Source organism: Danio aesculapii, chromosome 8 (assembly GCF_903798145.1).
Source record: "Danio aesculapii chromosome 8, fDanAes4.1, whole genome shotgun sequence".
In the NCBI taxonomy this organism is placed as follows: Eukaryota; Metazoa; Chordata; class Actinopteri; order Cypriniformes; family Danionidae; genus Danio; species Danio aesculapii.
This window is the reverse complement of record NC_079442.1, coordinates 22,008,432-22,031,517: the sequence shown is the minus strand read 5'-3', so window position 1 is coordinate 22,031,517 and position 23,086 is coordinate 22,008,432. Positions and strand designations below refer to the sequence as shown.

General features: G+C 34.3%; 1 protein-coding gene across 1 annotated transcript; it reads right to left on the bottom strand.

Annotated features, from left to right (window-relative positions):
* Positions 1 to 282: 282 nt before the first annotated feature.
* rgs7bpa (regulator of G protein signaling 7 binding protein a) lies at positions 283 to 18,863 on the bottom strand. Its single transcript, XM_056464353.1, is given in 7 exon segments — positions 283 to 1,253; positions 4,625 to 4,695; positions 4,769 to 4,913; positions 8,794 to 8,924; positions 15,083 to 15,249; positions 18,249 to 18,361; positions 18,364 to 18,863. Coding segments are annotated over 7 exon segments (744 nt in total). The 5' UTR covers positions 18,389 to 18,863; the 3' UTR covers positions 283 to 1,161.
* Between the last annotated feature and the right edge of the window lie 4,223 nt (positions 18,864 to 23,086).

Here is a 23,086-nt window from a genome sequence, read left to right as displayed (position 1 = left end):
TCCAATTACCCATAACTGACTGAGATCCCAATGTGATAAATTTAATGGGAAACGCTGTTTGGGTGTTGAAATCGGAGCTTGTGACCTGTAAAAGATTTGTTCTGAGAACTGTGCTTCAAATAACACACTTTATGTTCAGGTTTGTGTTAAAAGATGATGATATCTATTCACATCAACGTAATTATACCATGAATGTCCTTCATGTTCATTTTCTGAACTCATCATAGTGTTTTATGCTAAGTAAAAAATGACACAAAGTTCCAGTCTTTTTAAATCGTTAAAAAAAGGTTTATTACCAATGTAAAACGACACTGCGCCTTTTCATAAACACTACAGTATCTTCACCATGCCTGACACATTTAGAACTGTTATTAATAAGCAAGACCCATGCTGAGCCCCTCCAATCTGGACTTATATCACACCAGATGGATAGACATGCCACCCTTTACTGACAATCTCTTTAAAGGAATCACAGTTTCGAAAAATAATTCAGAGCGCTAGGTTTACATTGGATATGTACATCTCTAAAATGTCCATTTATAGATATATTCTTATTTACAAAGGCTTCTTCAGGTATTGTATACTCCTAAAGGCTGAAACAAAAGGAACAAAAATAAAAAGTTACAGGATTTTCGGTTTATGGAAGACTAAATAATACCCTTGTAAAAATATGGTAACAGCCAAAGAATATGTATATAAATAAAATCGGATCCAAAGAACCAACAGTTACCGCATTTGATCGTGTTGTGCAGTGTTTAAAAAATAATAAGCATTATAAAGGTTTAGCATCGTAATCCTTTGCTCTATTTAGCACTCTCGGACGCCTCAATACAACACCTGTCTCGACAAAAAAGCACAGCATATGAATGATGTACGAACATAGCAGTATTCATACTACAAACCTTTACTAAGCATAATGTAGATGAACATTCATTTCAAAATGAAAATCGGTCATATCGATCAAATATTATAGTGTTTGTATGACTACTGATGTTATTACACAGATATTACAGGTATTAATGTTAATTGCAGTAAGAAACTGGACAGAACTCACCAAAAGAAAGCACTGGTTTGGGAAATGGCAGTAGTACTGTTGATTGGTGAGTGTCACACATTGTGATAAATCGCAGTCGCTCGTGACTGAATTGTGAGAGAGAGATCTTAACTGGACACCAGACAACAGAGACCGAAGAAACGCCGCTTTCTCTGCCGGACCATCGGGTATGGCGCCAGATTCAACAAACTGCTGTCATCTGTATTCAGACAGAACAGATAAATGTAGAGATCAATGATGATTTGTTGTTTGTATAGGGATAGTTCACCCAAAATCTACAAAAAAATTCTGTCATCATTTCAACCCAGGCTCATTATTGATACGTACCCCTGGACACATTTCTGGACAGCGTGAAAAATATCCCAGGAGGTACGTTTTTTTTGCAGATTTTGTTTTTGCGAATCCACCAGAGGCCGCTGTGTACGCATTTTTCTCTCACGAGAGCCATTTGCGCTTGTTGTTCTCATGTAAATCCACAGAGGCTGCTGTCGACTGACTGACTGATCGTGGTCAACTCTCTAGCTCAATTCCAATTCTACCTTTATACCCCTACCCCTTTCTCTTGGCCCTTAACATCGAGTGTGAAGGCAAAGAGCTTCAAAATTTAGCCCTAAGAAATGAGACTAAAGCACCTGTACACGTCATCAAATGTCATCGCGATCTCTTGCTTCATATGAGATCAGACGACCGCGACTGCTGTAGTTTTTTTTTTGGTATTTATCTTCAAGATCTTCCCTGAAGGCATATATTATTTTATCATAACGATATAATGTGGCAATAAGATCGTAACTATACTGTGCATTTACACAATGGCCATATTTATCTATGTAAACACACCAAAAACAACATTAACATTATAGCGGACACTATGAAAAGCTTATTCCCAGTTACTAGACTTTTCTGCCAGGGTATTCGAGTGTCATCGAGTGACAGAATGTTGTGGGACTGCTATACAGGAGTTATTATTAGAGATTATAGATAGCGAAATTTAGAGGTTTTTATTTTAGTGTTTTTTTAAGAGCATGACGGTAAAACATGAGCGCTGTTATGAGCATATTAAAACATGTGGTTGTTTGTTGTAAAAATTCATAATGACAAAAAATACTAATTTGTGGATCTCCTTACTTCCGAGTGCAAGTTGTGCACTGCCGTTGTGGCTGATATATTCTGGGAAATTTTTGTACCCCTTGGTTTCGAGTGTGAAAAGTCTCAGTTCGAAGGGCTATTCACCCCTTCCCCGTAGGCCTACGCCTTCAAGCTAAAGATAATTGGGACACTCAAGGGGAAGGGCTAAGGGGTAGAATTGGGATTGGGCCTCTGAGTCTCAAGTCCACCGATGATGAGCCACTGGGCAAACTGGTAACAGCAGAAAAGCTGTTCACATGGAGGTAAGCGGTCAGCGCGAAATGAAACAGAAGCCATTAGCCGCATCATGCTGCCCTGTAACGTTTGTTTTAAAGTAGCTTTGTCTACAAAATGTGTTCTCCAGAAATGTGTACGGGGTACATTTTCATAAAGAGCCTGAGCTGCATTATTTACTCACCCTTGACTTGTTTTAAACTTTTTTTTATTCTGTTGAACAGAGTGTTGAAAACCTTCTAAAGTCAATAATCTTTAGAGAAAATCCCCATAATTTTTAGTGCAAATTATATTGTTTTACATGCACACGCATTAAAAAAAAATCCAATATTAGGTTTGGTTAAAACATCCACTCGCTTTTCATATTAATTAAAATATATTTAAACAACTCATATATGACCTATATTTGTTTCCATTATTGAGAATATTTATTGAGAACATTATTGAGAATATTTCATATACTATCACTAACAAAACACATATTCTAATCTCTTTATATATAAAGTTAATGGTTGTAGGCCTAATTCACAGTAGGCTATTTATTAAGAAATAAAATAAATACTACTTAATAAATAATAATAATAATTATAATTTTTATTATGATTATTATTATTAAGTGGCTATTGTTTATTTTAATTTTTTTAAAGTCTACTTTTACAGTTTGATACATTTAAACCACTGCAGAAATGTTCTAAGCAACAGGCCTATGTCATATACAGTACAGGTACATTTCTAATATATAACCTACTACAAATTAAAACCATTAGCGTATGCTATATATTTTTGTTTTCACAAGCTTTGGAGACATAATGCAAATCACGCTTTTAAATAATAGTCACCTATAGCATAAATGTTTTCAAAGTGCACTATGAAGGGAACGTAGTTGTCAATATGAAGATCGCTAAAACTGAACTGTAAAAATACTTTGAAAGCAAATTACACTTTCTTTTTTTTTTTTTTTTTTATATTTCCAAGTTTAAATACTAGAATGTTCTAAATGAATAGGGCATGGGGGAATAATTGGGAATAGAACACAGCCAGGAATTATGTTTCTAACTACAGCTTTAGAGGTGTAGTTACAAGCGTACAAGTTTGCGATGCAGTTTGCGAATGTTTGTTGGAAAGATGGATTTGGGAACCACCAAATCAATGAACTATGTTTGTAACGACAGAACTTGCGACCTTAGTTGTAACGATAGTTTTCGGAAATGCACCCCTGATTTGGTACAAGTCAAGGGTGAGTAAATAATGGTAGAATCTTCAATTTTGGGTGAACTATCCCCTTAATTTACACTCATTAGTTCATCCAAGTTGTAGATGGCTTTTTTCTTCAGTAGACGAATAAAGATCATTTTTTAATGCTGTAACCGTGCCTCTCTGTGATTTATAAAAGCAGGTACAAGCACTGGGTGTTTATTTGAAAACTAATTCAAAAGGTTTAATATCATGTCAAGAAGTTGGATCAGTCTTGTTTTTATCAATTAAGACATCCTAGTGGGCAATTTGATGTCAAAACTTTACCTCATTTTGGGTGAGTAAATCAAGGTAATGTCAATTGACTACCTTGATGACAAACAACATCAAATTGACATCTAACATTGGTGTCAAAAGCACATCATAAATTGAATACAGGACTGTCTATTATTGGATTTTTGACACCAATGTAAATGTCAATTTGACATCAAGGTAGTCAAATCGATTTGCATTTTTGACCTGTTTATTGATGTAGATTTAGCATCAAGGTACCCACTGGGATATCTCTAATGTGAGGGTCTATTGAATTTGAATGATACAGAGAAGCTTATTTATGTTCAGATTTCTTCCTGTAATTCTTTGTTCAATATTTTGAATTACTGTAATGTACTGCATTTTCAGTCAGTACACATGCCTGCTCAATGAATGATTGATTTAAACATTTTATTACTGACTTCTATAGTTTTAAACGTCTTAGGTACATCTACTGTAGTACTTACTTAGCTGAGCTTCAGAGACCTTACAAAACAGGTAGGTGTCTCAGATCTTCTCTTTAACTAATTGCATTTACAAGAGCTACAACTAAAACTAAAAGGAGAAACCCAAACTTTTGAACGCTTGTGTAAATGTACAACTGAGGCCTCGCTGTTATTGAAAGTTTTGAAAGCTTAATTTTTTTAAGCTTTCAGTGAATTAGTCTGTAATATCAGCAAGCGAACTTGTGTAAGTGAACATTACCTTGGTTCTTCAGCGGTAAAGGCATTGTCTCCCTGAGTTTGCTTAGCAGATTTTTCATTTCTGTCATGTCCCTAGAACATCGAGAATGTGTTTGAGATTTAAACTATCAGTTTAACACTGAGCGATTCTGCTCTGACTATTTACCTCTCGATGTTCTCGATGTCTGTGGCCACCAGGAAGTACGTGTGCGAACAGTCCAGTGGAGTGGAGGATGTGTCTTCCAGGATCGGAATGTCAGAACTGTCCTCCTTCCTGCTGTCCAACTTTGTAGCTCCTAAGTAATGTTTTCCTGAAACACATACAGTAAGACATCACTTTCATAGTAAGCACACTCTAAAAAGTAACGTTTGTTGTTTGTTCAAACGACATATTTAAAATGAGCTGAAACAACACATTTTTAAAATTTTTTTGGGGGGGACAACTTAATTGTTTCATGTTCAATCCACTCAAATTTGCAAAAACTAACAAGTTAACTTACTGTCATTTCTTCATGCTGTCCCAACACAAACCGATTGTGTAGAACTCAGGTCTTATCCTCTCAAAGATTATATATAGACTATAGGGCTGTGCAAGCAATTTTAGTCAAACACTATAGAATACACAAGACATTTCACTCGTGTCTTTTTGAATGAGGAAAATTGTAACTGTCAATATGGTAAATAAGGCCCCGCCTAATAGTACAGGAGCCAATCAGTGTTCGCTATATGGTGAAAAAAAAACGCCTCTAGTACAGGAGCCAGTCATCGATCGCTATAGACTGACGTTACTTGGACTTGGACCAGATGTGTGTTTCTGCAGATTTTGTGTGATATGGATGTTTAGAAATGAAACTAAAGACTCAGTTGTTGTTTAATTTAATTGGTGATTCCTAATATGAAATTCAATTGTAAGCTCGCCAAGCAATTTTGTAGATTTTGATGTTTCCCCATTCAAACAGAATGCCCGAGCATACCGCCCGAAGGGTGTTTCAAAGATGGCCTCCGAGTGAAATGACTTGCCCTAAAGGGACTTTGTTTTAGTTTATAATTTTTTCATAATCATTAAGAGAACACTATGAAATTATTATGAAAATGCTACATATTGTGTCTATCCTTTAGCACCTAAACTGGAGTGGCAGCTTTATAAATCAGTTTTATCTAAACAATTTTTGGTAACACTTTACAATAAGCTTGTATTACATAATGTTAATTAATGCATTGCTTAACATGAATTAACAGTGAACAATACATGTGTTAAGCATTACTTAATCTCTGTCAATGTTAACCAAACATGTATTAATGTGTGACTATAATTCAGCATAACAAAATCTTGGTTAATGTTAACTTACTTATATTCTAATGCATCTCTTTACATTAACAGCCTGATTAGTTCATGTTTACTTACACATAAACTACTAGATTTGTTCATGGATTGGATAGCATGACCTAACAATGATCAGTGCATTTATTCAGCAGTACTAAATCTGATGTGTAAACTAAACAAGTATTTATGTGTGAATTAATACATTATTTAACACATTAGTTAATTTATTAGTCAACATAAACAAATAATTACCAAATGTTAGTAACATGTTAGATAATGTTGAAGTAGTGTACACATTACAGTAATGTTCATAATTTCATTAACAAATGCTTTGTTAATGATGATAAATCAGTTTAATAAATCATTTTTAAGGTTTCAACTTTAACATTCCAAAAGAAATGTTGTTCATGCTTGTTAACCATTTATTAACATGATTTATGTTCACTTAATTTGTGTTAACTAATGCGTTAGCTAACATTAACTAATACACCCTTAACACTTTGCCCATTCTACCAAATGGTTGACCATGTTTTTGCTGTTTTAAATAATGACTGTTAAAGTCATTTAAAGAATGACTGTTTTGAATAATGGTTTACACACACAGCATTGTTGGTTTACAAAGAAATCAAACAAACATAATCATGTTGCCCTACTACACTTGATATAGGTTTTATTGTAAAAAAAAAAAAGCATATTAAATGAGAATCTAAAATATTTTTATGGCATACTTCAAAAAATAAAGATGATTTAGTGTTCAAAAATGTTTATTTTGAATATTTTCATCATATTTTCATCATATTTTCAGATTTTTCATAGTATATGTACTAATTCCGGTACTTTTACCATAAACCCACATATCAACTATTTGGTAGAGATTGATATTTTAGAAATAGAGTGTGTTAACTAGCAACATTTGGAGTTAAGAAATGCAATCCAAACATTTTCTTTCTTGGTGGGGCAGTTAAAGGGTTATTGAAAAGTGTTACCCAATTTTTTACAACAAGGGGTTGTATATATATTGGATATTTTGTAGAAAATCTGAAAAACAGCTGTGGGATTTAGGGTTAAAGTCATGGACTGTTGTCCTTCCAATGTACACTCCAAATCAGCCAAATCACAGATGATTCATCAATGGTAATTATGTGGATTTTAGGCTTCAGATGTGAACTTAATCAGAAAAATACTGTACACAGAAATATATATCGGAATGTCTGCCTTTCCATGTTTTATCTTAAAATAAGCAAAGTAAGCAGTTAGGAAAGTAATCAAATGTTTGTTAGTATATATGCATTCAGCCTTAAAGTGACACTTAATACATGTTAAATTGTTAGTTCACCCCCCAAAAAAACAAAACAAAAAACAGCACAGTGCTGTTTGAGCGCTAACAGTAAACGCATATTGAGCGCATGCAGTAAACTGACACTGAGGAGAAGAAACTGTGGAATCAAATTATTTTTGTTTTATGTGCACACTAAAATATTTTTGTAGCTTTATAATATTCTGACTAAACCACATATGGTTTGAGGATATGTTTTAAAAATGTATAACACTTTAGTTTAGGTCACAATTCACAATATTGACTACTGGCTTATTAGCTGCCTATTACTAAAACAATAACTGTTGATTAGTAGTTATAAAGTAAGATTTTATTGTACTACTGTAGGCTCAGAAGGCTACTATCATCCATCCACATGGTTAATCAGCTATAGATCACATACGGCTGCAGCTGCAAGTTAACAAGAATTATTTATTTAATTTTTCTGTAAATTTTTTTTAAATTAACGTCTACCCCAACCTTAAACCCAACCGTCACAGTGATGTAAAAACAGATCTGTATCTGGAGTCTTGTCTATTAGTATAGCTGATTAACCATGTGGATGGATGTTAACAGCCTTCTGAGCCTACTAATAGGCGCAGAAGGCCCCTACTGGCCCATATCTATCAGCTGATAACTACTATAATAATGCCCATTTAATCGAGTGGTAACATTCGAAGAGGGTGACTTTAATAAGAATGAATGTATAACTAAATCATACTACTAAAAAAAATGCAATGAGATTTGATTCCTTGATTCAATTTCTGTATGTTAGAACATTCTATTTACCAGGCTATATTGTTTATTTCTTTGGTATATGAGTATTATCTACACCACTACAAATGCCTGCTCCCTCACACAGTGTACTCTTTAACAAAATTTAACACTATTTCTACAAGGTGCAATTTCGGATACAGCCAAAGTCTGACAAGTTTGTAGTATATTTTCTACTCTGTCTGGTTGTGCTTAAATCCACAGTAAGAGTGTTACATATCACACATGCACACTTCAATTAACTGACAGACAGCAGGTTTGCTATTACACGCTGCTTAAAATCAACGTAAGAGGCAAAAATCTAGCAATAAAATTGGTTTATGTTTAAGACTTTATCTGATCATGTGAAATGGGTACATGATCATGGGCATTGTCATCTGAGGCATAACTGGTTAAAACTGTGCACTTTTTTATTGTATTTATTCTATTATTTGTCATTTTTACTGACTGTTTCAACTGTCTATAGTCTGTTGATTGTAAAACTACTCTAAAAGAAAATATTAAGGGGTTTGGAGGCATTTGGGTTTTTTTAGTCAATGCACTGACTCTTGAAGTTTTCCTTCAGGGATCTAGAAGTCTAGGACCGCCTCACCTCTGACTGGCAGAAATGACCATCTCAAGATTTGACCTCAAGGCAACAGTCAGCGTGTCCATATTTACTGAGCTCAAATCACAGACACAAACAAAAAGAACTCCAGCCAACATAGAAAGCTCGAGATTTGGACAAGCCAGGCTTCACGGACAGCGGTTCCCCCCCAAGGCATCCTCTCAGCATTACCTTTCCTGTGGAGCTGCAGGGACCCCAGCAGACACACAGATTTCAGCATCTCCGTCAGGTACATCTCTAGACAGCACTGCAGCTGGATGAAGAGGCGGCAGATCTCCGGATGGATTTCTCCATCTTCTGGGCTGTGAAGAAAAAGCATCAATAATGCATTTTAGATCTGGATTCTGCAGAGTTCTGGCCCCGAGCCCTGCGCTTCAACCTGTCTAATTTCTCATGAGTTAACATGTCCTTGCATTTCTGCAGTCGACAACGAGCCTTCACTGAAAGCATACTGTATATCATGCTGGATGATACTGTATAGCTTAATGTGTTTGTCGCATTTTTAGATTGAATATTGATATATATAGGTTTTATTGGTTATTATTTAAAAAAACATGTCTTAAAAAACATTTTGTAAATTTAAAATAACATGATCAATGTCACACATTTTTGTTACTTTAAAGAGCCCATATTATGGGTTTTTGAAAATGCCCTTCCATGTAGTGTGTAACATAGCTCTAAGTGAAGTGAAATATCCAGCTAAGGCTTAAATCTGTAAGTGTACAGTGTTTAAAACTATTGATTCATCTATAAAAGAGTCGACTCATAGTGCTTCAAACGAGTCGTCTTGATAACGAGTCATTAGGTGTTTCGCGATGACGCAGCTACGAAACACAAGTAGTTGGGCGCGCAAACTCGGGAGATTTAAAACCTGCGGCCCCGCCCACTAACAGAAAAAAAAGTCTCACACACACACACACAGACAGACACTGGTCGAATGAAGTCACGCTGTGCAGATGGATATTATGGACAGTCGAATCAAAGATGAAACATCAGCAATATAGCCCAGCCTTGAGCAGTTCTGAGTGCTTCTGAAAACTATATGCTTTCAAAGAAGACTTCTTCAGTTTGTTAAAGGAAGGATCAGTGAAGACTGTCTGAACATGGATCAGTGGATCATGAATCAGTTTCTACCCCCATTTCACAAGTGTAAGTACGTGCGATTAAAATTATTGCCTCGTTTACTCTAGCTTGCAAATTCTGTATTTAGTTGTGTTTTGTTACTTGTAACCGCATGTGCTGTATCAGGTTAACTCTTTATATTCTCATATCGCGTGTAAAGCCATGTTGAAAACGCGACGCGTGCCGCTTTGATTACGGATCGTCAGCTGTTTACACGCACGCAACGGTCAAGTTTCAAAATATTTCAGCTCAGGTTCGAGGTGAGGTGTCTAAATTGCACCCAGCAAGCTGAACTAGTGCTCTAGGCGTGTGTGTTGTGTCCTCGGGTAGGAGTAATGTGTCTGTGTGTGTGTGTCTGTGTCTCCTCGTGTGTGTAATGCACGGGTATTCGCGGATATAACTGAGCGCCGCGCCGCGCCCTCTCAATTCAGCCGCTCCTCTATGGACGCGCCGGCCCTGTGTGTGTGTGTGTGTCTCCTCGTGTGTGTAACGCACGGGTATTCGCAGATATAACCGCGCCGCGCCCTCTCAATTCAGCCGCTCCTCTATGGACGCGCTGGCCCTGTGTGTGTGTAACGCACGGGTATTCGCGGATATAACCGCGCCGCGCCCTCTCAATTCAGCCGCTCCTCTATGGACGCGTCGGCCCTGTGTGTGTGTGTGTCTCCTCGTGTGTGTAACGCACAGGTATTCGCGCATATAACTGAGCGCCGCGCCCTCTCTATTCAGCCGCTTCTCTATGGACGCGCAGGCCCTGTGTGTGTGTGAAAAGAGCAAGAAGACTGTGACTAGGAGGCTAGGAGATCTCCTCGCCAGTTCTTGGACTTTTTGCTCAATAAAATAGTTAGTCGTCAGTATTTTCTAGTCCATCGTCTGTGTTTACATTCACCCACAGGCAGCCAAAATCCACTATGAAGCGTGTATGCACTGTGACTACTTTTATATTGTAGATTAGCAGCTGAGCATTTCACTCTGTCTCACGCTGAAGCCTTGTCCGTGTCGACCAATCGCAGCAGGCTGTCATCGGTCCAATCAGCGCAGATTAGTTTCGCGCTGAGGAGGGGTTTGGGAACAAATGAATCGCTGAACGATTCATATGGGAGTCGCTGGGATAATTAGGTAAAAATAAATGCAGATTATAAGACCATCAAAGTGTTTTTTGACCTTGCATGCATATTAGACTGTTGTTGGAGACCCTTACAACCAAAATATGACCATATTTCATGTATAATATGGGCTCTTTAAAGGTTTCACTTTTTTTGTGCACATAAACAAAGTGTACATGAATGTGCACACTGATCTGACACTGCAAGAAGAAACAGCTGAATAAAGTCATTATTTTTTATTATGTGTACACAATTGTGTTATCGTAGCTTCATAATATTCTCATTGAGCCACTGAAGATGTATCGGTACCAATGTTGTCTATGGAGGATGAGAGAGCTCTCGGATTTCTTCTAACATATCTTAATTTGCTTTCTGTAGATGAACGAAGGTCTCAAGGGTTTGGAATGGCATGAGGGTGAGTAATTAAATGATAGAACTTTCATTTCAGGGTGAGCTAACCCTTTAAGTTAACTAATGTTAAAGTTTTACAATATTTAACATTTAAGTGCAACTCATTTTAATTGTTCTATTTTATTTGTGGATGTGTTTCAGCCTTATTTCTTTCCTTATTTTATTGTTTTTTAAATGTATTTTTTTTTTACTTTTTTGATTTAATGTAAAATAAAAATAACATTTTATTTGCAACTAGATATAAAAGTTGTAATGTTTAATATACTGTACATACATGGTTTTATAAACAGGGCATCATGGTGGCTCAGTCGCCTTACCACTGTCGCCTTACAGCAAGAACAACCCAGGCTCATTCTGAAAACGTACCACTATATACATTTCTGGAGAGAACCAACTACGTCCCAGTGGGTACTTTTTTTGTTTATGTTTTGTTTTCGCGAATCCACCAGAGGCCATTGTATACGTATTTTGAGATCTCAAATTTGTGCATTCTGTTCTTGTTTTATTTCACCAGAGGCCGCTGTCGACTGACTGACTGAATGACTGACCAACCGATCGACTGACACATTCTCCTCCTTCCCTAAACCCAATTAATAGTGTTTTCAAAAGCACCGATTGACCAGATTTTACCACATTCTCACCTTGTTATTTACTTGTTTATTTTTTTAATTCTGTTTTTGTCTTACCCACTTTCTGGAACTGTTCTTTGGCGAGCCCTAATAAACAAGGGACTAAGCTGAAAGAATGAATGATTGAATGAATGAATGAATGAATTTATAAAAACAAATAACAAAAAAGATTTTAGTTTTTGTTTGAATTCTATGCACTTTAATTAAAAGTTTCCTTTTTCACATCTGAGAAATGTAAAAACAAAATGACTAAATTTACCAAAAGCTTAATATTTATACAAAAAACTATTTACTATATTACACATTTATGCCATCTATTAATAAAACACCATGTTTGCATATTTGAAATTCCATTAACAATTGCTATTTTGGAATTTCTTTTTAGGTTTGAGTAAATTCTTTGTCTGTTTGCCAAATGCCAACATAACAACATTTAATAATAATAAGTTACATAATATATATATATATATATATATATATATATATATATATATATATATATATATATATATATATATATATATATATATATATATATATATATATATATATATATATATATATATATAATATTTATTAATTTTCTTTTGGCTTATTTTCTTTATTAATCAGGAGTCGCCACAGCGGAATGAACCACCAACTTATCCAGCATATATTTTTATGCAGTAGATGCCCTTCCAGCCGCAACCCCGTACTGGGAAAATATATTATATTAATACGGTAAATGTATATTTTATTGAAAACGTAAATGTTTTAAGCTTTAAGATTTTTGTTTACTATAACAACCCTGAATAAAACATATAATGTTCTAAAGACCAAACACAAAGCTCATTGAAATCTTGGCAGTATTCAAGAAGCTAACAATATCATTGTGAATATATGATGAATATTCAATATACACCCCTGTTTGATTTTTTTCTGAGCTGCATGTTTACAAGGTTGTACAGACAATCTAGAGCTCTAAATACATTAGCTCGATAGCGAGTGAGAATTCATAGAAAATCTGATTTCTCAGAATCCTACGCATGTAATTACTGCTCTGTAATTCCCAGGTGAAATGCTGTGGCATGGCGGAAACTTCATTTTCCTGTTCTTCAATTACCTGGAACAGAAGGATGGCACCAAACCCATCCAGGACAAATCATGTAAAAGGTCTATCAAGCACAGCATGGCCTTGGTGGTAAATTGCCAAATTAACTACCTATAACAGTGACTACATGTTGAGCAACACTCAACACTGAATCTATTTGACCAAATTGCTTCTATAAAAATGCAGTCAAATTATGTATAGTAAGAAATTTCACTCCATGTCCATGCGAAGGTCAAAGTTACATCTATGTTAATGGAAAATAAAGCTTATATGTATTCCTAAATAATGCTGTGAAGGTGAAGCTTCAGGTTTATAACATATACTAAAGTAATATAATTATATATGATATGATTTTTTAACAGCTCACATGCTCATAAGATCCTTATATAAAGCTATCAATGGTTTTATTACAGTAAAAGTGCAGTAACCACTATTAGTGTACACTGTAAAAAATCCAACTTGAAAAAGTTACAATTACTTGTTTGTTGGTTTTTTGTTGCTTTGGCAAAAATCAGTAAAAATGTCTTTACAGCTACACTCAACACGTTTACTTAATCTAAATCAAACTTTTCTTCATTATGTCAAAAAGATTAGTTTTGTGAGCAAAATTTTGCAAGTTCACCCAAAAAAGCTTCTGCCAACCTATTACTTTAAGTTAACCTCACTTGATAAAATAAAGATTGCAGTATTTCTAACCCTAACAACAAGGACTAAAATAATAGTAACACCAATAATAAAACAAATGTCATTATTATTGTCAGCAACAAAATGCTACTGCAATAATCCTAAGGTAATTTTAAATTATTATTCATTATCTTTTTTTGTGTGTGTATGTGTGTATTTAACTGTATATATATATATATATATATAAATGGAAGATTTTTCCAAACAAAATTCAAGTGAAAACTGTAATACCTAAAAAGATCAAGTAATAAATCTCGAACTTTCAAAACAACTACCCAGACGAAAAATCAAATGCTCAAACGACAATAAATAAAAATGCATTCTCAAATGAGAAATCAAATGTATTTGATATTTAATTTCAAGTCAGTAAAATCAGTAAAGTCAGTAAAGTCAGTAAAATCCTGTAATAATTAAATGACAAATCAAATGCTCAAACTATAATTCAAATGGAAGAACCAGTTTCTGGTTCCTGATTACACACACACAGCTGGAAGCCATGATGGACTGATTACTGGTACTATAACGACACCTCATTCACACAGACCTTGCTGAGTCTTGTTTTTTCCGTGTGAAGCATTACAAAGCATTTTTCCTGTTTGTCCTGCCATGTTTTGATCCTTGTCTTGTTTACGGTTGTTGTTGTTTTGCCTTCTGTCCTGTTTCTAATTCTGTGTCTCATACTGTAAATGTTTTGTTAAATTTTGTCTCTGTTTAAGTTGTTTTTTGTTTGTTTGTTTGTTTTTTGTTCTGATAATGTATTATTTCTTAGTACTAATTTACAAATGAGTTTTTTTGTTCACTTAACTTCAGACATTTTAGGTCAGTGCAGCTGATGTTTTCAAAAATTGAGTAAACAAGAAAAAACGAAAGGTGATAAGGATTATGCTTAAATCCATGGTTAATCTGTGGTTATCAGAGGTTAACTGGAAACACAATTTTTATAATTGCTTAAATGTTTGGTCCTGCTTTACATTAAGTGGTCTTTATAACTATGTATCTACATTTAAAATTTGGTACAAAGCTCTTATTGTGTACATACATGTTTTTACATTGTACTTATATTTAAAAAAATGTTTGCATGTAATTACATTTGTAGTTAACCCACCCTTAAACCTACCCATATCTCACCTCCGTAGCACCATGAGTGTTGTTTAATATAAACACAACAAGTACATTGCAGATATTTTGATGTAACTGAATATAAAGTGGGACCAAATGTTTTTATTTAGTTTGTAGTAAAATTATGTTTCATTGACATTTTCAAGAATGGGGCCATGACATCTATGTGGTCCGCAAGGGTCTGCAAGGCCAAATATTGTTTATATATATTTACATATTGGTAAAATTTCTCATTCATATTCCCACACATTAACATGCAACAAACAAATACATCGAAATTGTGAGAGTGCACATTTTACCCTGATATTGCAGAAAGGTTCTGATGTGCTGTTCGTGCCATCTCACAGCCTTTTGTGCGTGTCTTGTGCATTTCCGCCCGAAGAGAAGGACAATCAGCGGAAATCTCTCCAATAGAGATAACCAACTCCCTATAGAGGGCCACAAGTGTATTGAACTCCTGGACAACCTTTTGAAAGAGAGGAAAACAAAGGCGAACAAGCTAAGAAAGTACAGGCTTAACAAATACATTTTAACCTTGAAAATGCATCAAGCAGATAAATGAAACATGCTTTAACTTTGAGGAGATGACATGCATCCAAGTTGCCAAGACATTTTTCATTCTTAACATTGAAACATCCAGACAGTGTCACAAAGGTAAAACAGGCTATTTGCTGGAGAGCAATGCCTCAGGCGACAGATGCTCATGCCATTTTATCAATATTTGGTATAAAGGATAAGCGTTCAGTGGCAAGCAGTTTTAACATTTATGCTTTACATTTACAAGTAGTAGCATCCATTTTTATGCTATGAGGACTTTTCATTTACAGTATATTTACATTTACTCATTTAGCTCATTTATTCAAAGTGGCTTATAATATAGGTGAGGACAAAATACGTGCTTCACATAATCCATAGGGGTGCAATATATAAATGTTATATCAAATCTGTCATTTTTTTCTTTATTTAAAAAAATCAATTCACTCTCTGAGCATTCCAGGATAAAAAAATCTGTCCTACAGGTTGTCAAGCCCACTCACCTGTGTTAAGCACACTTAGAACTGCATGATATTTACAGAAACATGGAGTGTTTAAAAAAGGAAGTGTCTGGTGCATACGAAGAGGAGAAATTGGGTCCTACAAGTGGTTTGAGGTTTTATAATTTGATCATTCATAAATAATCTCCTGTTGTCTACTCTATTATGTTGCTTGCCGGCGATGTTCCTACTTACAAGTTGAAAAGTCTTAAATGTTTTCACACCAACAGATTATCCTAGATGTGGGTGCCTTTCTTTCTTCAGCAAAACATTAAAGAAGATCTACTCACATAAAAGAAGTGTTCCTCTGAAAAAAGAAAGGCATGTACATCTTAGATGACCCGTGGGTAAGTAAATTAACAGGAAATTAACATTTTTGGGTGAGATGTCCCTTTAATGACAACATCAGGTGTGCTCAAGTCACTTTCATCGGCAAAAGATGCTATTGCATCTACTTTACATAAATGATATGAAAACACAGCAGGGTTTGTTAACTCTGCTTATAGAAAATGAAATGATCTAGACACGATATATATATATATATATATATATATATATATATATATATATATATATATATATATATATATATATATATATATATATATATATAATTCTCTGTCATGGATTAGGGATTGCACCATGTTTTCACCATTTTCAGTCTGACCATTAGCTTCCACTTTTGGAGTGGCAGTTCTTCTCTGTTTATTCAGCCATTTATGTATTATATTAACTTTTCATAAAGATAAAGAACACAACTGGTTTAATTTAACTTTTTTTACATCAATCTGATATATGTTGTCCTTAAAATGTGACCAAGCTTAAATCTTGCACCAAAGTATTGACAAATAACATTCATTTAAGTTGAACGTCCCATTTTCCAATCTATGTTTAAAAAGTTGGGGCAACAGTTAAGGGGTTAAAGGAATAGTGCATCAAAAAATAAATAAATTACACCATAATTTACTCACCCTCAAGCCATCCTCTGTGTATATTACTTTCTTCTTTCAGATAAACACAGTTAGTAGTTTTAAATTTTATCCTGGTTTACCCATGCTGTACAATGGTTCCAAAAGCTTCCAAAAGCCCATCAATCTGTTGTAAACTTACCCACAAGCTGCCAGGGGTTTAATGCGTGTCAACCACAAAGTTGCAATAAAATCACTGACTTCGGATGGCTGCCAAATGTGTATTCTCTACTTGGCTGACCTCTAACATGACTACTGTGTTCGACTAACAGTAAAAAAGCCATATATACACAGAAGGTGGCTTGAGGGTGAGTAAATTATGGGGTAATTTTTCTTTTTTTGGGTGAAGGGTTCCTTTAAGCTAAACAGTTGATCAACTGCTGAAAATGTTTGTCCATTACCCCAGTTTTGCCAGGCATATAAACACACTAACCTGCATTCAGTTAATTTACTGTATTGCGCATGTGTGATACGTGATATGTGTGATATGCATCAATGAAAGTGCGCTCATGCCAAATCATGTAAGCACATCCAGGCAAGCAAGGAAAACAAATATCTAAAACTTTTTTTCCTTAAACAAATGGATAAATAATACTGGACACATAGCAGGCACAGAAATGTAGAATATGATGGGAAAATGTAAGACTGATATTTGGAACTTTTGATTCTACATTTAAAGTGAGAACTCATGGCGAATGGGTTAAGCATGCAAAAGACAATCCATTTTGAAAATTAACCATGCAAAAGACAAGAATCCTTTTTGAAAATTAACCGTAGCTATATCAAGCATAGTAATTACAGATTTACTACTACAGTTACCACAATTAAATCATTGATAGAGTTGCAAACCCATGTGTGATTTGTGCTTATCCTAATTTAACAAAAAATAATAACATTAAACCAAACTTTCTGTTGATTTATCCTAATTTTCACTAGGGATGCTTGCGTTTTGATGTTAATAATTTAAAAAAAGTATTTTATACTATAATGAAGTTACTGAATTGCAAGTAAACTATTAAAACAGTTAACTTAAATAAACCATTTTCAGATAAAATGAGCGTACTTGAGTTCATATAAACGCCTTCAATGCTAAAACGGCTTGCCACACGCTTTCTGCCTGTTAATGGGGCAAAGACTCCTCAAACACAACACGCGAGCTTCCAGTTCTCGCCCAAAATAGAGCACTAAACCACATTGCTCACTTCACGCCGTAATCTGTCAAACGAAATGGAAAAATCAACCCGAAAAAAGAGGAAGCGGCAATTACAGCCGCACCACAGGAAAAAGTCACAAACCTCCACGCCAAAAGCGTTCATTATTTAACCTCCCCAATGTCGCATTATACATTTAGAATGTTTGCACTTGCAGAAGCCAGCGTAAATTTAAAACAGCGGTTCAACAATCAGCGGGATAATAAAAAAAAGAAGAAGCTGTGGTTCTTCATGACGCAGGCTTATACGCACCATTCTGCAGTCCGAGACGGCACGCAGAGCTTCGCTGCTCTCCCGGCGCTCCGACTCTCTGGACGGGGCTTTACCGCCGATCTGGAAAATGGTCCCGGCAGCTCTGGGGCGGTTTTGCGCCCATTCGGTGCAGAACTCATGCATACACATCAAGTGAAGAAACTGTCCTGATATAAAATGCTGATTGATCAATATACTGCCGCCGGTTTGCTAAACGTCTTACTCAATTGATCGATCTGCTCCTGGATTCTCTCCGCATTGCCGCGACGCAGAACCCGAGTCACCTTCATTCACTCCAGCAGACAGTCGAAGTGTCCTTGCAGGGCTTCGTCTTTTTCAGCAAAGAGAAATGCGATAACAAAGAACCAGATGCAAACATGTCTTGATGCCCCGTACAGTCCTTCAACAAAGAAAGAATAGCTGCTGCTCAAAAAAAAAAAGCACCTCGCCGCGAGAATCTTCGCTCCCCGAAATCGACTAATATGCGCCGCAAGTGTGAACGCTCAACTCTGTACGGCGTTTATTGAGAGTAGATTGCAGAAGGTGATCTAAGAGCGCTATTCTAACCTTGATAGGTGCAGTTGCTTGAGGCATGACGTGGTTGAACACACTGCACTCTCATAGGATGAAGAATACTAATGCAAACAGATTCACCAACTCCAGTGTGCACGGCTTCATCAAATGTGCCACTGAAGGATGGAGGCACCAGAAATTCACAGATCAAATGTACCGAAGAACCCCGTAAAGGCCAAACTAAGATGATTTTAGGGTGTTAACTGGTCTTTTAAGACTGGTCAAGATTGAGTTTGGCATGTGGAAAGTGCACAAAACCACCAATCTAATCTTAGCGGGAGATTGAAAATAACTAAACCGTTTTAGACTGGTTTAAAAGTGTTTTGGCACAATATGCAATTTATCAACCTATTTAAAATACTCATTACTTAATCTGTATATAATCAATTGTATCATTTAGAGTGAGGCAGCATTGACTTTAATTTACAAAAGTGATATAATAAATTGAAATCATATTAACTGCAAGTAAACAATGTAATGACAATAATGAAGTAAAAATGTTGGTGAATAGCCTTCAGTGTAACATAAATGGTACAACATTTTATTAAATAATTAAATACCCTTTGCTGATAAATTGGTAGCGGTTTGAATTGATTTGAATTAATTTTATACAATATATAATATAAAGATTTAAAGTGACAAATAATTAACATTTTTGGATTGTGATTTCTATTCATTTATTTATTTGTATATTTTTGAATGATATTTTTGTGGGTATTTTTTGTAAATCATGGTAAAATATACAGTGCTCAACATTATATCCCATTTTGAAAATTTATATTTTTATCCATTTCTCAGTGAAAAAGTAATATATTTTGATACATTTAAACAAGAGAGATTTATTAAACAGGCACTGTATATTTATAAAAATAATAGAAATAGAAATCTATTTGAAATAGAAAGATTATACATTTAAATTCTTGTGAAACATTCATGTTTTTTTCAATTCATTTTTATTTATATAGCACATTTACAATGTAGATTGTCAAAGCAGCTTAAGTTCTAGTAAATTGAAACTGTGTCGGTCCAGTTTTCAGAAATATTGGTGGAAAAAAATTACAAATTACAACATTTTTTTTGTTGTTTCTCGAGAATTTTGCTCTTTTAATTTTTTTAAAATATTTTTCTCTAACATATACACATACATATGCATACAAATCTTCTCTCCGTTAAACAGAAATTGGACTTCAACTGTATGTTGAGCACTGTATATTACATAAAAAATATTCTAAAAATACAAATGTATTTATTAATTAATTAATTGAAAGTGACATTCAGATTTTTAAGCTGTATTACAGTTGTATCTATTACATCTCAAGATTAATCTCAAATGCATCTCATTAAATATTCATCAATGGAAATCAGCTACTTATGGTTGATTATCAGAAATTGTGATTTTATTTATACATAGAAAGCATATTAAAGGCAAGTAATGTTTCAAAAAACATATTGTAAAAATATCTAAATAATATGGTAAAATAATGTTCCATCATCAATGTGTAATAAAATATGTAAAAATTATAACAACGTTTATTAAAATAAATAAAAAAACAATTGATACAATTTTTATATTAAAAATGAATAAATACTTATACCACACAAACAAATACCCCATGTTATTTATTAAATAATATTACATAAAACAAATTAAAATAAATAAATTAAATGTATTAATTCTGATAATTAATTTGAATTCAAGCTGTGCTATTTTATTGTTTGTTTTTATTATTTTAATTTAAAATCTTTTATTTTTTGACCCATACAGAAGTAAAAATAGTTTCTCACGTCACTTTCTTATGTAAGCCATCTCAAATGAATCGTATTAAATATTCAAGAATGGAAAGTACTGTAGCTACTTATGGTTTGTTATCAGGAAATGCTCTATCAGTGGTTGAATCATGTTGTTTGTTGTAATAAATCCTAATTGTATAAAAAGCAAGGAAACAAAATTAGACCTAATATCGGACAAATTACTAATTGCAAGCCTTGTATTAGGTGTTGCATTCTGCCAAACCACTATAGAGAAACCACAGCGTTTGACATTTACTATGCAATCTATCTGTGTGCTGCTGCTGAGATGTGAAAGTGATGTGATGGAGCTGATATGGAGGACACTTGTTTTAGAACAAGACAAAATATCTAAACGAAGAATGACAAAAGCTTCCAATTTCTAAAACTTTATGCTTTCAAAACTGAAATGTTTATTCAAGTGTAAGGGGGGTATCTCTGTTTTTTAAATAAAATAATGTCATTAAATATTTACAGATAGTTGCACAGTGATGTGTAGCCAGCAAATGTGCTGCAACTGCGTGATGCTAACATGTCAACATTCATTCTTTTTTTTTTTCAGCTTAGTCCCTTCCCCATTAATCAGTGGTTGCCACGCAGAATGACCGCCAACCTATCCAGCATATATTTTACCAGCAGATGCTCTTCCAGCTGCAACACTTCAATAGGAAACACGTCAACATATAGAATCTATCTTATATATATTTATCTATGACATAAATAATCCATATACACATATCCATATACATTGTATATTAATCCATAATTCAACCCAATACAAAAAAAAAATTGATAATTTAGATAATTTGTACCTATAGTCAAATATAAACTTTATGTGATGTTAAATTTGCTTTACTTCATAACAGGGGTGCTCAAATATTATACTTAATTGAACACTCCACTTTAAAAAAGGCTTTTTTTACAACTCCCTTAGAGTAAACTGTTGTATTTTTTATTTTATTTTTTAATCCATTCAGCCGATCGCTGTATCTGTAGTTATATTCCTTGATTATTAAGTCGAAATGAGAGTTTAGTTACATATCAGCCTAAAACAGTAACTTGGTACATGATGTACCTACAGTCAAGCTTTAAATAGGAAAGTTATCAAAACTCTGGTCATTTTCAAGCCAGGTGCTAATGGTCTAATCCGATTCAATGATTTATGCTAAGCTAAGCTAAAAGAGCTCTTGCTAGACCCAGAGATCAGCTGCTGAATGGATTAAAAATGGTTAAAACTCAACAGTTTATTTAAACTCTCAAAGTATAGATGGTGAGGTAAAATTTCACTCCATTTGTTCAAAAATATACCAGAGTAAAAGTAAAAATTTGAAGTAATCAATCGGCTGAATGGATTAAAAAATAAAATAAAAAATACAACAGTTTACTCTAGGGGAGTTGTAAAAAAGCCCTTTTAATTGATCTAGCATACAACCAGTTTCAGATTTGGAATATCCTTTCAAAGAGCAATATATGATTACACCATGTGAAACAGCACTTTACCTGATGTAGATTCAAACCCTCACTGCAATTTACTCTTTTAATGGGGTACAGTTGAAGTCAGAAGGTTTATTTTTTCCCCAATTTCTCTTTGATGGAGAGAAGATTTTTTCAACACATTTTTAAACATAATAGTTTTAATAACATATTTATAATAACTGATTTATTTATCTTTGCCATGATGACAGTAAATAATATTTTACTAGATATTTTTCAATACACTTATATACAGCTTAAAGCGACATTTAAAGGCTTAACTAGGTTAATTAGTTTTAACTAGGCAGGTTAGGGTAATTAGGCAAGTTATTGTATGAAGATGGTTTGTTCTGTTATCAATCAAAATAAAATATAGCTTAAAGGGGCTAATAATTTTGACCTTAAAATGGCTTTTAAAATTTTTTAAACTGCTTTTATTCTAGCTGATATAGAGCAAATAAGACTTTCTCCAGAAGAAAAAAATATTAACAGACATAATGTGAAAATTTCCTTTCTCTGTTAAACATAATTTGGGAAATATTTAAAAAAGAAAAAAACATTTCCAAGGGGGCTAATAATTCTGTCTTCAACTGTATATGCACACAGACTTTTATTTTTTAGTCAGCCAGCCCCAGGGCTTCCGGTGAATTGTCATCCCAGCATACAAAATCACCACGTTTAAGATCTGATTTCTTTACAAAACAGCGATCATTACTGCTTGCCTGAGATACAATATAAAGGGGGTCTCAGACAAAACGAGAAGCACTACATTAAATTCCATTTTCCACACCATGTCTTTAAAATACATTAATTAATTTTACCCCAGTATTTTCAATAGAATTTCTGCGCTAGCCTGCTGCTAATGGCGGCATCTGTTTTTAAATGTCTTCAATTTCTTTTTACTCTAAAACAACCAAATGAATGCTTAAGTCTATTTAACTGATTACATTTTAATTACATCACAACATGGATGCTGTAAAAGGAACCTTATGAAATTGAAAATA